This window comes from Ammospiza caudacuta, chromosome 3, assembly GCF_027887145.1.
Source record: "Ammospiza caudacuta isolate bAmmCau1 chromosome 3, bAmmCau1.pri, whole genome shotgun sequence".
Classification (NCBI taxonomy): Eukaryota; Metazoa; Chordata; class Aves; order Passeriformes; family Passerellidae; genus Ammospiza; species Ammospiza caudacuta.
In genome coordinates, this window is record NC_080595.1 from 4,041,818 (window position 1) to 4,056,230 (window position 14,413).

At 44.2% G+C, this 14,413-nt stretch overlaps 2 protein-coding genes across 5 annotated transcripts in view; one reads left to right on the forward strand and one right to left on the reverse strand.

Annotated features, from left to right (window-relative positions):
* Positions 1-11,555, reverse strand: part of CCDC85A (coiled-coil domain containing 85A) — a 162,556-nt gene extending 151,001 nt beyond the window's left edge. For all 3 annotated transcript variants that reach the window (XM_058801736.1, XM_058801735.1, XM_058801738.1), the window contains exons 1-2: positions 11,497-11,555; positions 7,443-7,493 (exon numbers count right to left, since the gene is read on the reverse strand). The gene's annotated coding sequence lies outside the window, so the exon portion shown is untranslated. The remainder of the gene's footprint in view (positions 1-7,442; positions 7,494-11,496) is intronic.
* Positions 9,036-14,413, forward strand: part of EFEMP1 (EGF containing fibulin extracellular matrix protein 1) — a 45,322-nt gene continuing 39,944 nt past the window's right edge. Inside the window, exons 1-4 of one of the 2 annotated variants that reach the window (XM_058801739.1) lie at positions 9,036-9,333; positions 9,788-9,875; positions 12,776-12,824; positions 13,002-13,262. In XM_058801739.1, the coding sequence (XP_058657722.1) occupies positions 9,795-9,875; positions 12,776-12,824; positions 13,002-13,262 (391 nt within the window). In that variant the 5' untranslated portion in view covers positions 9,036-9,333; positions 9,788-9,794. Of the gene's footprint in view, positions 9,334-9,637; positions 9,673-9,787; positions 9,876-12,775; positions 12,825-13,001; positions 13,263-14,413 lie in introns of those variants that run through there. The other variant, XM_058801740.1, reaches the window with a different exon arrangement.

A 14,413-nucleotide genomic window follows, 5' to 3' on the forward strand; every position in this document is an offset into this window, starting at 1 on the left:
AGACACCAGAGGGGTCACTTCCAGATTAGACCAGATTGAATTCTCCTCACATTTTGTGAAACTCTTCAGGAGATTTGTTGTGGCATTCCACAGTTCTCCAGGCAAAAAAAAGGGGGGGGGGGGGGGGGGGAAAAGCCAAGCATACTGTATAGAGGCTGCAGATGCAAGAGTTGAACACTTCTTTTTAGAAAATACCAACCTACAATAACAAATAATTTTGTTATTCACAAGAGAATCATTGAGTATTGCAAAACTTGATAATTACTGATTCATGACAGATTTAGGAAAAACATCAGCTTAAGTAATCAGGTCAGGGCACTGCTGTTGACCACAGTGTTGGCAAAAGAAACAGTTTCTGTCTTCATATCTTTCATCAAAGTTTAACATTTTACAGTATTTAGCTTTTAGCACTTCATTGGTCCAGACCAGTAAACAACTGATAGCTTGAGAAGCAGAAGTTCAATTGTGAGCAAACATGTCTAGTTAGTATTATCTTACACCATTCACATACTTTTAAATTCAGGCTAGCAAAATCATTGAGGATCCCTGAGAGCTCTAATTTATTACTGCTGTTAATAAATTCACCAGATGATTAATCCCTTTTGCAGCCTGTCACCAAAGGTATGCTCTGTCACACATTGCCAACTGGGAATAAGGATTTCATTCAGATCTCCAGGTGGACAAAAAACTAGCCCTACTTTTTGTGAAGGTAATGTGTGTGAGCTTCATTTCCTCCTGGAAAATTAGGAGTTTTTCTCTAATAAAGATTGCTGCAAATAAATCCATTCCACTTCCATCCATGCCTCCATGATATTTTTGCCTGACACTGGAAGTCATTCTGGAAAGGCAGCAGTGCAGTGCAAGAAGGCCTCTAAGTATTGTACCAGCTCTTCTTTCTCTTCTTGAGATTCACACTAAAACCCCCAAATTTCTAACAGTGAGAAACTGTTCATCCACACCAAGTAAAGATGTGTTTTGCAGAGGAGAGGATCCTGTCCTTCCCTTCACTTACCAATGCTAAGCCAAGTGTGTTCCAGCACTTGAAAGCCATTTTGAATACCACACCCTGCCACACTTCAGGCCTTGCTCACAGGTCCATTTCCCGCACTGTAGAAGGGCTGAACTAAATAATGGAGGTGAAAGTCAATTGAATGAGGAATCTGGAGTAATTCTATCCAAAAATGCCACTGACATTCTCTGCATGGAAGTGCTCTGTACACACACCATGTGACTGTTAACTTTGAATCATTATTAGCTCTAAAGGAATGTTGCACACCCCCTCAATCCTCCACCTTCAGAGAAACAAAATTATATTTCTCTTTGTGCTTTTAGCTAATGTCCTTTTGAATCCACTGTAGGAAGGCATGGGGAAAACATGGAAAGGCCCTTCTTAACAACTGCAGTGTCACAATCCTGAGGCCAAAGCCACCTCCTCTGGTTTTGTGCAATTCCTTTTAAAGCAGCAAGGAGGAATTTAGCAGCAGCTACAGGACTGTCCCCAAAAGCCACAGGCACAGCTACCCACAGAAATGGAACAGGCTCCCAACCCACTGCAGTCAGACCACACAAGTTTTAATGCATCTCCAGTGCAAGGCAGAGAAAGAATCTGACCCTTAGTCCTACAGCAGCAAGTGCCAAAAAAGCTATTTTACAATCACACAATCTAACAACCTGCTTCAACAGACTTAAATCATCCATCTTCAGGATGACATATTTCTGTGTGTCCACAGCTTCCTCAGAGACACCAGGCAGGAGCTCCAGCTACATGTAGAGATTTGCATATTAAAGGCCTTCCTGAAAGATTTACAGATTCCAGGTACTTACAAACTGAGACAGATAATTAATAACTCAGCCACAATTTGCTGACAAAATGTTGAACCAAGGGCTCTCCTTTGATTTAAGCTCAATCAATTTTGCTGTTTCTGCCCCAGTGTTTTCTTGCAGAAGTGGAATTTCTATGATAAAAGCTCTATTAAGAGTCTACATCTGAAAAATGAAGGATGAACGTGAGCAGAAATGACCAAGCCCTAAAACTCTGACACATTTTAAGTATTGCCTCTAGAAGTCAAAATTTTTTTCAATCACAGCTCAGTGTTTAAAGTGCTGTCAAACATTGCAGTGAGAAAGGCATTTTTTTTCCAGGATAAAGGGAGCTGAAAATTAAACCCCTTTTCTATATAAAATGGGGTAAAAAGTAATAAATAGGAAGTCTGAAAGTAAAAACAGTGAGTAGGTAAATCCACTCTTCACTCCCCTCCTCTGCACTGATGGAAGGGGTTTTTGCCACATGCCTCTTGCTCTTTTAGTTGGGATTTTATAAACCCATGAAAATAAATAAATAAATAAATAAATAAATGGAAAGCCATTAATTTGCCAGGGCTTTGGGCTTGCAGAGAATGAGAACTTGAACCAATTAATGAAAAGAATCCCTGTGTTACACATGACATAAAGTGAATATGCATTAAGTGAAGTGTTAGTCTATGACACAAATTACATGCTGGGGCTGTTCTGCAGCCTCTCCCCCTCAATGACTTGGAGATGTGGTGCTCCCACTACCTCACTCCCAAAATTGATTTTTTTCTCTGATGTGGGTAAACTCCTTCAGAGCATATTTTGGGAGCATACAGGGTAATGGGCATTTCTGTGCCAGCTTTTTGTGGCATCATCCTCCAGCCTTTTCCAGAATTTCGATCCCTTTCAACCACAGGTATCTGCAAAGAGGGGTGAGAGGATAACCCCATCAATCTCACAGAGAGGAAAATCCCCACTGGCATTTGGATTCTGCTTTCTGTGGGACAGCTTAAAGACAAGCACTAAGCTTAATATTCCAGGGAACTCAAATGCTCTGATATACATCCTGTAGTATTAACATGCAGATATTGAGAAGAAAAGTTGTGTCTCTGGACAATAATTAATAGGTTAACTAAGCAGGTTGTTTGCCAAGTTCACCCCCACACAATATAAACAAGAAATATTTCTGCTGTTCCCCTGTTACTTTTTTTCTCAAAAGAGAAAGAAAGGAAAATTCAGGAAGTTCAGAAGATGCTTGTGGAACCAAATTATAGTTTAATATATCTACTGATCCTGATGTTCCTGAATTGTAAAAAGCAAAGTGGTCCTTAGCAAGAGCTCTGCCTCATAAATCTGTTCCTGCAAGGCTCTCTTTCACTACAGCATTTCTGAGAGGTCTCAGTTTGGTTGTGCTGAAAGATCACAGCACTGTCACACTCAGGTTTAGGCCCACGAGGCTCTGCAGAAAGTTTTGTGTTAAGGGTTTCAAACATAAATGTCTGCCTTGAAGGCCTTTAGCACTTTCTGATCATCAGGAATACTCCAAATCCTCTTGAGAAAAGTTAAACTACTCACATTAATTCTCAAAATCTGCAGCTAAATACAGTGCTGGGAAATTGCAAAAATGAAAAGTAGGGCTTGAACAGGCTGCTGGAGCTGAGCTGCCAGTCAGAAATCCATGCTGGTCACACAAAGGTGTTCCACTCCTATCAACCAGAAGTGACAAAGGAAGGGAAACGGATTCCCTGCATGGAGGGAGGATAAAGAAAGGGCACAGAGTTTTTACTCATCCACAGCCATGAATGTTGCAGTGGATGAGTTCTGCCTGATTGTCCTTTCAGCTGAGGGGATGCTGAGGTGCCCACAGCCTCAGAGACAAACATCCAAACTCCTGGACTTGGAATGGGATCTGAGCATCCAACACAATCACTGTCTGGAAATCCTGGACAGGTAAGTGAATGCACCCACCCCACTTCCCTGGGCAAGAGTCACAGTGACACCTTTTCCTCATCTTTTCCTCATTTCAGAGACAGTGCACCAAGAAATCGATGAAATGATTTGCACAAAGCTTCACAGGAAGGCAAACCTAGAGCTGAAAGCTGTCTCCAGCATATTCTGGGTGATAGTGGATTTGAATTCTGGCATTTCCATGTTGCCTCTTAGCCGAAGCAAGGAACTGCCCTGACACAGCTTCATCAGACAACAGTATATGCTCAGGCTAGGATTTTGAATATCAGAAAGACTGTCTGCTCCTCAGCTGGGTTATATTTCTGGGAAAAAAGTTCTCATTTTAACCAAATTGGTTGAAACCTAGTACAAATCAGACTTCAACTCCTATGCGCAGCAATGCTGGTTTTCCAGAAGAAAAAGGGGAAGAAATGACAACTCCAGTGTACAAAAACCCCACGTTGACACTGACGAATGTTTTCTGTGCTGCTGTTTCTCTTATCTGGCATGAGAAAGACAAAAAAAGAGAAAGAAAACCACTGCTAGAGAATGGAAAATAGTTAAAAATGCACAGTATAAAAATGGAATAAATCAGAAACACAAGCTAAAGAGAGGAGGAATATTTAAATTGCAGATCATCACAGTGCAATTTAAGCTACAGCCCAGATTTGCCATATCTGAAATTCTCACCACATCAAAGGGTAATTAACCTGTATGGTTAATCCATAAAAATCCATATTCTGGGGTTGTGAGTACACTTGTGTAAGATGGACCTCAAAGTTACAACTGAGAAAACCCTGAGAAAACACCCAGTAACCATATCACAGGAGTGTCACCAGGAGAGGCCTGCAGGCCTGGGAAATCCTCATTCCCTGAGATGCAAGAGGAGATGAACCCCACATGGAAAGTGAAATGGGCTCATCCTTCCCACACACCATCACCCCTCATTTCTTGTGCTGTTTTCAGCTGTATCTGCAAATCACTCATCCTTCCAAAGCCCTTCAATTGCCAATTTATTAGGGCTGCACAACTGCACCAACAAAAAAGATGGAAAACCTCTGGGAAATGCCTTTCCCACTCCCTCACTCTCTCCCTCTTGTTTCTTTTACTGACAAAGGACTCCAGTGGGAATAGTCACCACCTTATCTGGCCATCCAGATTTCTGCTGGAGTCCACAGAAACACACAAAACACAGGATCACATCCCCATAAAATGCAGCAGACAAGCAAATTGCATGCTTGACAAATTGTATGCAGACCACAGGCTTGATCTTTAGCAAAAATCAAAATAAAAAATGGCAACAACATTATACTTTAATATCCTCAGAGCATTGTTAGACATTTAAAAATGAAACACTGGTTTGCCCAAGTTAGCCAGAGGCCTCAGCATAACAAAAGTCAGGCAAGATCTCTCATACAGGAGAAAACTTGAAAAAAATAAAGGCTGGAATTCTACTACTACATTTTTCTAATCCAGCTTTTGTATTTTTTCTCTGTCAGTTTTCTGTAATTCTGTGTTTGCATCATCTGTCACCTCTGAACTCTACTGCACAGCAATAAACAAAGAACAACAATAAATATATGTTTAGGTTGAATGGGAGGATTAAGCAGAAGGAGAGAATTTGTTCTCTGTCCCTTGCTACTGACATTTTGGTCCTTATTAAATTTTTGTCATTTCAACATTAAATTTTTGTCATTTCTTTGTGATAAGAAAGTGATATGGTGAATTTTTACCATATGAAAAGTGAGAGTAATTCCCTAACACAGACCTTCTTTCAAATCAAGTTTAGAGTTCAGTAACACTTCATGGCACATACAATATACTCAGGATACCTCCCTTGAAGATAAATAAACTTGTAGAATATTACCTCAAAGAAAAGTTTAACATTTGTCATGTTTAAGCAGCAATAAAAAATCAGACATCTAATTTTTCACAGTTTATCCTTCACCAACATTATGTCACTTCCAAGCTGAAACATGGAAAAGAATTTGACATTTGCAGGCAGCGTGGCAGAAAGGCAGCCTGCCATGTTATCAAAATAATTTATGTTCTAAAATTCCTGTGAGTCCAACATGAAAACAGCATCTCCAGCACTCCAGCTCTGAGTTCAGACAACTCCAGTGTCACTGGATGTGACACACTCAGGGACAGAAACCTCTTCAATTGACACTGATGGTCCCCTGAGCTGACAAACACGAGTTGCTGAAATTCTCCATGTGCTTCATTTTCTGTTCTAGGGAGGGATGTTTGAAACAGGAAAAGGGGGTCAGATCTGGGAGTAGAGGAGATTAAACTGCAATTTTGTTTTCCTCCTTTTTGGGCTGGCCTCTAGTATCAATCTCAGCCTGCTCTAAATTATGTCCAGCTGTCTGCTGCCCCCAGGGACAATTCTAGCAGCCAGAATGAGTTGGGAGTGCAGTGACATTTCAGCCACACACAGCTTTCCTTCAGCCTACCTATCCTTGGGTTTTTGAGGACAATGGGGGGTGGCAACACATCCTGCCAGGAAGAAAAAATGTGAACATTGAAGTCGTAAACACATTCGAGCTGAAGAATTTATGAAAATTGTGGGGTTTAAAGAAAGCAAAAACTGAGATGTGACAGAGTTCACCATAACAGTAGGGAACAGAGTGCACCATTTTCAGAAGGAGCCAAAAGTAAGGAAAAATAGGAAAATTAGGAACCAGCCTGACGGGATCTCTTCAATTGTTAGGGGTTGGCCTCAGCAGTGCCAAGCTGCTCGTGGGCAGCATGGAAGGAGGGAGGTGTGACCACAGGGACATCCTCAGACACCCCAGATCTGTGAATATCTGTCCCTCAGCTCGTTCACATACCTCACACTCCCATCAGCATTTCCAAGTTCTGCTCTCCCACACCAGGCACGTTTCCAGCTGTCTCAGCAGGGAATAGCTGAACCACCAAACCATGGACTGAGTCTCCCACCTCCATCTGAAGGACTGACGGCCACCCTTGGCAGAACAGGGCATTTCAGCACTTGTGTGACACTGGCTGAAGCCAAGGCAAGGGGGTCCCTGCTCAGCCAGTGCTCAGACCCCTCCAAAATGATGTTCCTGCTCTCCTCTGCTCTGCAGAACATCTTTCCAGAGGGAAAAAACCAACTGCAGTCCTGTAATACAGGCAGTGGTTTCCTATGTGGTAGCTTAAGACAAGACTTTTTAAATTTTTTACTTAATCCAGAACCCAACAACTTAAATTTTGTTCTCTTTGCATGGCATGGATGACAATGCCACAATTCAAACGGCAATTCAATACTCATCAATAGTATAGCCACAGTAGATAAAAGCAGTTATTATGCTATTTTGCAGTCATTCGATTATTAGAAACACCTGCATTTCTTTCTATAAGCAAGAAACAGGAAAGTTTGAAATATATAAGGGACCACATCACAAATTGGAATCCAATTTACACCACAGAAGTGAACAACTCAGAGTCAATCTAACACTGTGAGGCTGTATTCCTAAATAATGACATGTAGGCTTTAAAGGAATCATTTTGGAGCAGGAGAACACATGTCAAAAGACAGCCTGTTAAATATGAAATGAATATGCACACAAAAGTACATGCAAATTGTCCTATAATGCAGTCAACTTAGATTTTCTCTATTCCACCATGTTTTTTCTTCTGTTCTTTATTTACCAGTGAGGTGTGTGGATTGTAAGTACATTTTCAGGAGTCCCACTTACCTGTAAGCACAGAAACTGCAATGAGGGAGGGAAAATCCTACCTTCTCTCACCTAAAAAATAAAAGATAGGCAACATATGGTTGCAGCTCCAAGTATTCTAAAACTACCAGCTTGCCTGATTCTAGAACAGATAAGAAGTGATTTGATCCAGAGACAAAATTAATGAGCACTGTATGGCTGTCCAAAAAAGAACTCATGCTTTATGTAGGATCAGCTCTAACTGAATGTTAAAAATTATGGGGTTGTGTAGGAAAGCCATTCTCTAGGCCAGCAGTGTAAGACATTTTTTCAGATTTCCAGTTCTCCAGGCCCTTCATGGTCTACATTAAGGAGACAAAAACTTATTTTAGAATTAAAGACCTCCTGTTGAACTATAGGAAGAGAACAGAGGTGCTGTACTGTGCCACAGGCCCCGCAGAAGCCAAACTGGGGAATTAAATAAAGATCTAATGAACACGTTTCTGGACACCTTCTCCTCACCCAAACCCTCCAAAGCTTCTAAACCCCTGCAAAGCCTCCTCATCCTTCCTTCTGTCCATGAGCTTTCCCCTGGGTGGGGAAATAACAGCATTTCATAGCCTGGAATGATTTTTAGAAGTGATGATTGCTGAACTTGGGCCATGTCTGAGGAACAGGCACTGTCCTGTGGAGGGCTCCTCATGGCTTTTAACTACCAAATTTTTAACAGCCACAACACATCAATAGTCCTGATATTTTAAAATTCATGGGGAGGTTTAGAGTAGATATTACTGAAAAAAAATTCAAGCAAAGAGTTGCAAAGCACTGAAGCAGGCTGCCCAAAGCAGTGCTGGAGTCACCACCCATGGAAATGCTCAAAAATGTGTGGATGTGGGACGTGAGGGCAAGAATATTGGAAGTAAGTTCTGTTTGCAACCAAGTGACACGTAGGAGGTCTAAAGGCCTTTTTGTGAGTTTATTTTCTTTTTTATCTGCTTGTGTTCAGTGTTTGCCTTGCATAATGCATGTAATGGAAGGAGAGGAAATTACACAAGCTTAGACTGGGGAAAAACCCAGTTTTCCACTCTCATTTCCACATCTGGTTACGGTTGCAAATAAGACCAAGGCAGTGATGGACCCAATAGCCTCAAAACTCCTTTTTTTCCAACCTTAAGCATTCTACAGTTCTATGACTCACGACAGACACCAAAACGATGGCCGTGCTGCGCTTCCTCGAAGATCCCAACCAGGACACGGCTGGGGTACCGGAGCGGCGTGAGGGAGCGGCCCCCGGGGCTGAGGGAGCGGCTCCAGGGGCTGGGGCACCAGACCGGTGTGAGGGAGCGGCTCCCGGGGCTGAGGGAGCGGCTCCAGGGGCTGGGGCACCAGACCGGTGTGAGGGAGCGGCCCCCGGGGCCGAGGCTGCCCTCCCCTCACAGCTTCCCGCACTTCCGCTGTCCGCGCCGGGGCCGCGCCCGGGGCTGCCCTCACGGCCCCAACATGGCGCCGGGGCCGCACCTGCCCCGCGCGCTCCCGCGGCGCCGGCAGGGGGCGCGCGCGGCGCCGGCGGGACAGGAGCCCGTTCTATTTAGCCCGGGGCCGGCACCGGGCACGCACCGACAGCGGTGAGGGAACCGCGGCCGCCGGGTACGGACGGACAGACGGCGGCTGACGGCAGCGGGAGAACGGGCACCGCCGGCGCCGCACGGCACCGAGGGAAAGGATAGCGAGAGGCCGCCGGCACCGCACCGACACCGCGGGAAAGGGAACGAGCGGCAGCCGGCACCGCACCGGCACCGCACGGGCAGCGGGGAAAGGGAGCGAGCGGCCGCCGGCACCGCACCGGCAGCAGGGCAAGGGGAGCGAGCGGCCGCCGGCAGCGCAGCGGGGGCGGTGCACGGGAGCAGAGACCGGCGCTCGCCCGGTCCCGCAGGTAGGAGCGGGCAGCGCGGCGGCTCCGTGCCCATCGCCCCCCGGGCACGGCTCTGCCCCAGCGGGTCCCGCAGAGCTCGGCAGGTGGGGGGTGTCCCCCACGCCTCGCTTTGACCGAAAAATCACTTTTCTGCCCCAAAGCGTGCGGCGGGCGGGCAGTGCCGCTGCCCGCGCCTCGTCCGGCGCTGCTGCCGGTGAGCGCTGGGGTGTTTTAAACTCCATTGACTGGTTATTTCCGCCCCTCGCTCCCAGCTGGATAAAATCCCCGGGCTGGGAAGCGCGGCCAAGCCTCAGCCTCTCCTTGCGGGAGCGAGCGGGCAGCCCGGGCCGCCTGTCCCAGGTAGGGCTGGGTGGGCTCCCCCGGCAGGACCCGGTCCCAGCGGTGCCGCAGCCTCTCCCAGCAAAGCAGAGCGCTAAAAGCATTCCTGCTGGATTTGTTTTTCCTTTCTTTCAAGGTTCACGATGTTGACAGCTATGTTCTTGGCTGTGCTCGTTCTTACTACAGTACATTCGCAGGAAACTGAGGAAACCATAACGTACACGGTAAGGTTTAATAGACTCGGAGATAATTACTGCTTTGCGGGGATTCTTTGCTAAATGACCCTTAAGAAAAACCGAATTTCTTGCCAATGTATAGCATGTGCTACAGAGTTTGAATGTTAACCATAAAATAAGCTGTTCCTGCACTCTAACAGTGTTTAAAAGTTCAAGTTGACAAGATTGAGCAAAATGCATTACAACTGCTTGTTTGGAAAAGTTTATCTGTGTAGTCAGTTTGAGGGATTGAACAAAATTAGGAGATTTTAATAATTTTTTAATCCATTTTCATAAAGGCAGGGTCCCTAGGACTTTCATTTGAAATGTATGGAGTTTGACAGATAATTAGGTCAAACATTCTTTTGTGTTTTCTTATGGATGTTTCAAGCTGTTTTTAACAAAATGTAAGTACTTCCAAATTTGGGGCTCTTAATGAAGCATCTGAATCCTGGAGTGATCATGGGACTGTTCTTTTCTGAGCTGGATTTGAGCAGTGGCTTTGCATGGCTTGATAAAATTGTTCAAGAATACTGGAAATAGGTTCTGCTTGCAAGCAAGTGGCAGGCTAAGAGATTTAAAGGTCTTTTTGTCAGGCTTTTTCTTTTTCAATCTGCTTGTGTTCAGTGCTTGGCTTGCATAATGCATGTCATGGAAGGAGTGGCAATTACCCCAGCTTGAGCTGGGGAAAAACCCATATTTTCACATCTGATTACAGCTGTAATCCCTGCAACTTGCTTCATATGGGTGGACCTCTGGATATGTGCACACACATCAGCCCAATGCCACACAAGCAGAAAATTCTGCACACATGCAAAAAGTTATAGAACCACAGCCAAAGCCCAGGATTGTGTCTTATACAAGTAATCCCACTGAAGTCAGTGGGATGGCTCAAGCAAGTAAATATTGCAGAGTTGGACCTTCTTGTAGAAGTTAGGGCTTAAAGAAGCCTCAAGTGAACATCAGGAAGTCAGTAATAAAATACTTTAACACTGGGCTTTAGAAGCATTAGGGTTTTGAAGGATGGGAGTAGTTTTATTTAGAGGCTTCTGTGATTTACTTTTGTTTTAAAGTCCCTGTATGTAAGTGGAAACTGAAGATGTAAGTACCTTTTGAAAATCTGGACTAAACAGGGATCCCACCCTCCTCCTTCCCCACAGTTATTATATGAAGGGGGTTTAATTATACAGCATTTCACATAATTCTGATTATACCAATTGAACATTTCTAGTAAGATTTCTATGTGACTTGGGCACCTATGCTCCCTTTTCAAGGAGGTCTTAGCCCTTAGGTGCTTCACTGATGGTTAAATGCTGATCATGTAAAATGAAACAAAAAACCCCAGCTTTGGGAGATTTTGCTCGTGGGATGCTACTGTTTCTCATGCACACATTGTATCCATGGAGGGCCAAATCCTTTGCTATTGTAAAAGCCTTTGGCTGCAGTAATAGATGGACTTGGCTCCTTGCAGTTAAACAGACAGTACTTCTGTTGTGCATTAACAGGAATTGGGTGATTCAGTAAATGCATGAATTAGCTGTTTTCCTTTGGGTTTACCTTTTCATAGCTACAGTAACTTTGGAGTTGTCAACTCAGCATGTAGTCAATCCTTTAGAGAGTGTCCACTTACCCCTTGGGGAGAAAAACCCTTCCAAGCTGCAACTCGCTGCCACATTTGACAAATCGCTGGTGTCACCTGCAAGAGAAGAAAATATTTTCAATGCTCCTGCTGAGTCAGAGTCTGTCAGTAACAAGTCCCTTAAAATAACTTGAGGATCGGGCCTGCAACAAGTGGATCTTGGCATCAAAAAGTCAAGTTTGCCACTTGCAAGTCCCTCAGCAGCAGAGGAGTTGCAATAAGATTTAGCTTGCTTGACTGTGACTAATTACATTAGTCAACTCCATTCCTTTTTTGTATGGGGCCATTAAAGTAATAACCTGAGCAGCCCAAGATGCACCTACACAGCACAGTCTGGTTGATTCAATGATATTTTAACATTTTAAAATTTCCTGCTGCAGTTGGTAGCACCATGATCCTTTGCTAATCAGTCTCTGTAACTGTGACCTGCGATTAAAGTGACTGCCCTCTGGATAATTTAATGTTTTTGGGCAGAGGAATAATGAAGATGCAGAGCAGACAATTTAAAATCTTTCCTGAACTTGCTGGTGTGCATTGATATGAATAGCTGCTGAGTGTAGCCTTGTTTGAGTTCTGCAAAGTCTTGTATAAATAAGTAGTCCTGCTGTTATAAACTCTAACCGTTTATTGTGTGTCTCACAATATAAATTGTCCTTCCTAGACTGCAGTTCCTGGAGTCATATGATTAAAAAGCATGTGAATGAATTTCCAGCTGTCATGGGATCCTTCTCCATTGCTGGAGTGCTAATGGGAGAGAGGATGAAGTCCAGGGGCACAGAGTCCTCTTGGTCCCTCTGGCAAACAGAGCCTGAATATGAAAGAGGTTCACCTGTTGGAAGGCAGGGAATGAGATCCAGTTTCAGAAAAACTTGTTGCTTTTCACAAAAAGATTTTCATTCTGGTCAGCTTGGTCACTCCAAAGATCATCCAAGGATTCAGCTAAGGAGAGATTGTATAGCACAGGAACAAGGGAATGAGAAAGCAATGGTTTTCTCACTTTGCCCCCCAGCCTGCTCACAACAAACAATATCTTGGGAACTTCCCAAGACAGAGGCACTCTCTGTGTGTCAATAGAACATTCTGAATAGGAAGGAACCACAGGTTTTACTGCTCCTGCACAGCAGTGATGTACCAATTGCCATTTTTCTAGCCTACTCCAAGGTATTGCATTTCCCTTTGTGTCACACTTTGAGCTCACCGAATACCCCAGACTGTTTTTCCAAAACAAAGAATCCCAAGTAACCAAATTATATTTTTTTTTTCTCCACAGCAATGCACAGATGGCTATGAATGGGATCCTGTTAGGCAACGGTGCAAAGGTACAGTAAATAATTTTCAAAGACAGACTTGTCACTGGTATTCTTTAAGTATTCTCACTGCACACCCCTGTTTTGGACACGGAGGTGTGCGTGCATGTCTCGTCGTGTTCTTTGTGTTAATGGTGTTGCAGAAGGTTCGACTGTTAAAAGCATGACTTGTGTTGTTGCTAACCACAGATATTGATGAATGTGAAATAGTCCCAGATGCATGTAAAGGTGGGATGAAATGTGTTAACCACTATGGAGGATACCTCTGTCTACCCAGAACAGCGCAAATTATTGTAAATGAGCGAGAAGAAGCAGCAGCAGAATCCACAAGTGGTCGGAACAGCGTCATTCGCCGGACCCCGGCCGACCCCCAGCGCGCCACTCCCAACCCAAGCCACCAAATCCAGTGTGCAGCTGGGTATGAGCAAAGTGACCACAACGTGTGCCAAGGTAAGCCAGGCCTGCCTGCCTCCTGCTCCCGTGCAGCTGCAGTGGGGGTGACCACAGAGCCAGGGGAGGACAGCCTGCAGCACTTGTGCTGACTGCAAGGGGCTGGTGCTCCATGAACACCTTTAAAGATACAAAAATAAAATACAGAAATGTCACTGTTGTTGTTGAAGGCATCAGAATGTGCAGTTTGTTGCAACCTTTACAGTCTGTTCCATCTGCTTTTGGGCTAAAGAAATGAATTAATTTCATTGTCTGTAGCTCCTAAAAAAAGTCTTAAAACTACTCTAGTGAAGCATTTTGTGTTGTATTAAGTGTGTCTAGGAAAGAAATGAGTGAACAATGCAGCAAGGCACAAGCAATTTGGAAAGGTTTGCAGAACTCTGTATTTTTCAGTAAGTGAATGCTGAATGAACAAAAAATAACCACAGGATGAACTTTTGCTTAGAGCAGGCTGTAGTGTAGAAGGGTCCTGTATTTTTACTGTGGATAAGGACTATTCCTCCAGCAGTAGGAACCCAACTTCTGAGCAGCCTGTGCTCTTGTGATCTCTGTGGAAGCAGCTCTAGGCAGACCCTGCCAGTTCGCTCCCAGTCCCAGCCTTGCCACTCTTTGAAACTATGGCAATGAGGAGCTTTCATCTGAGTGTACATACACCACACACAGTGCCAAAAATTCTCAGGGCATTAGCAATGTTAATTGTATGCATTCAGGAACCAGCCTCACAAGCACTTCTGTAAACTAAGACTGTTTCATTTATTATTTTATATAAACAGTTTACTCTTCTACTTGCTGAAGTAACAAATGTTTTGGCCATTGTTTTGTTTTCTTTCATAGAAATATATTCTACCCCTTGCTCACAAACTTGCTTTTCAAGCACATTGGAGGGACACCCGTGCAAAGAGAGGGCAAAACTTGACCTCATGGTTCATCTTTTCCACTTTGTGGCCTGTAGCAGTATAATCACAGAAAATAGTACTTTAGGGACTGTAATCAGGGCAGGCTGTAATACACAGTGGTAGTTTCCTTCTCCCTGGTATTCATGTACACAGGACATTATTTATCACTAGTAAGTAAATTCCCTGTCATTCTGGACCACAGCAATCATCATGGAGGCTGGAGGAGTTATTTTTGTAGGCAAAGCCTCAGAGTTG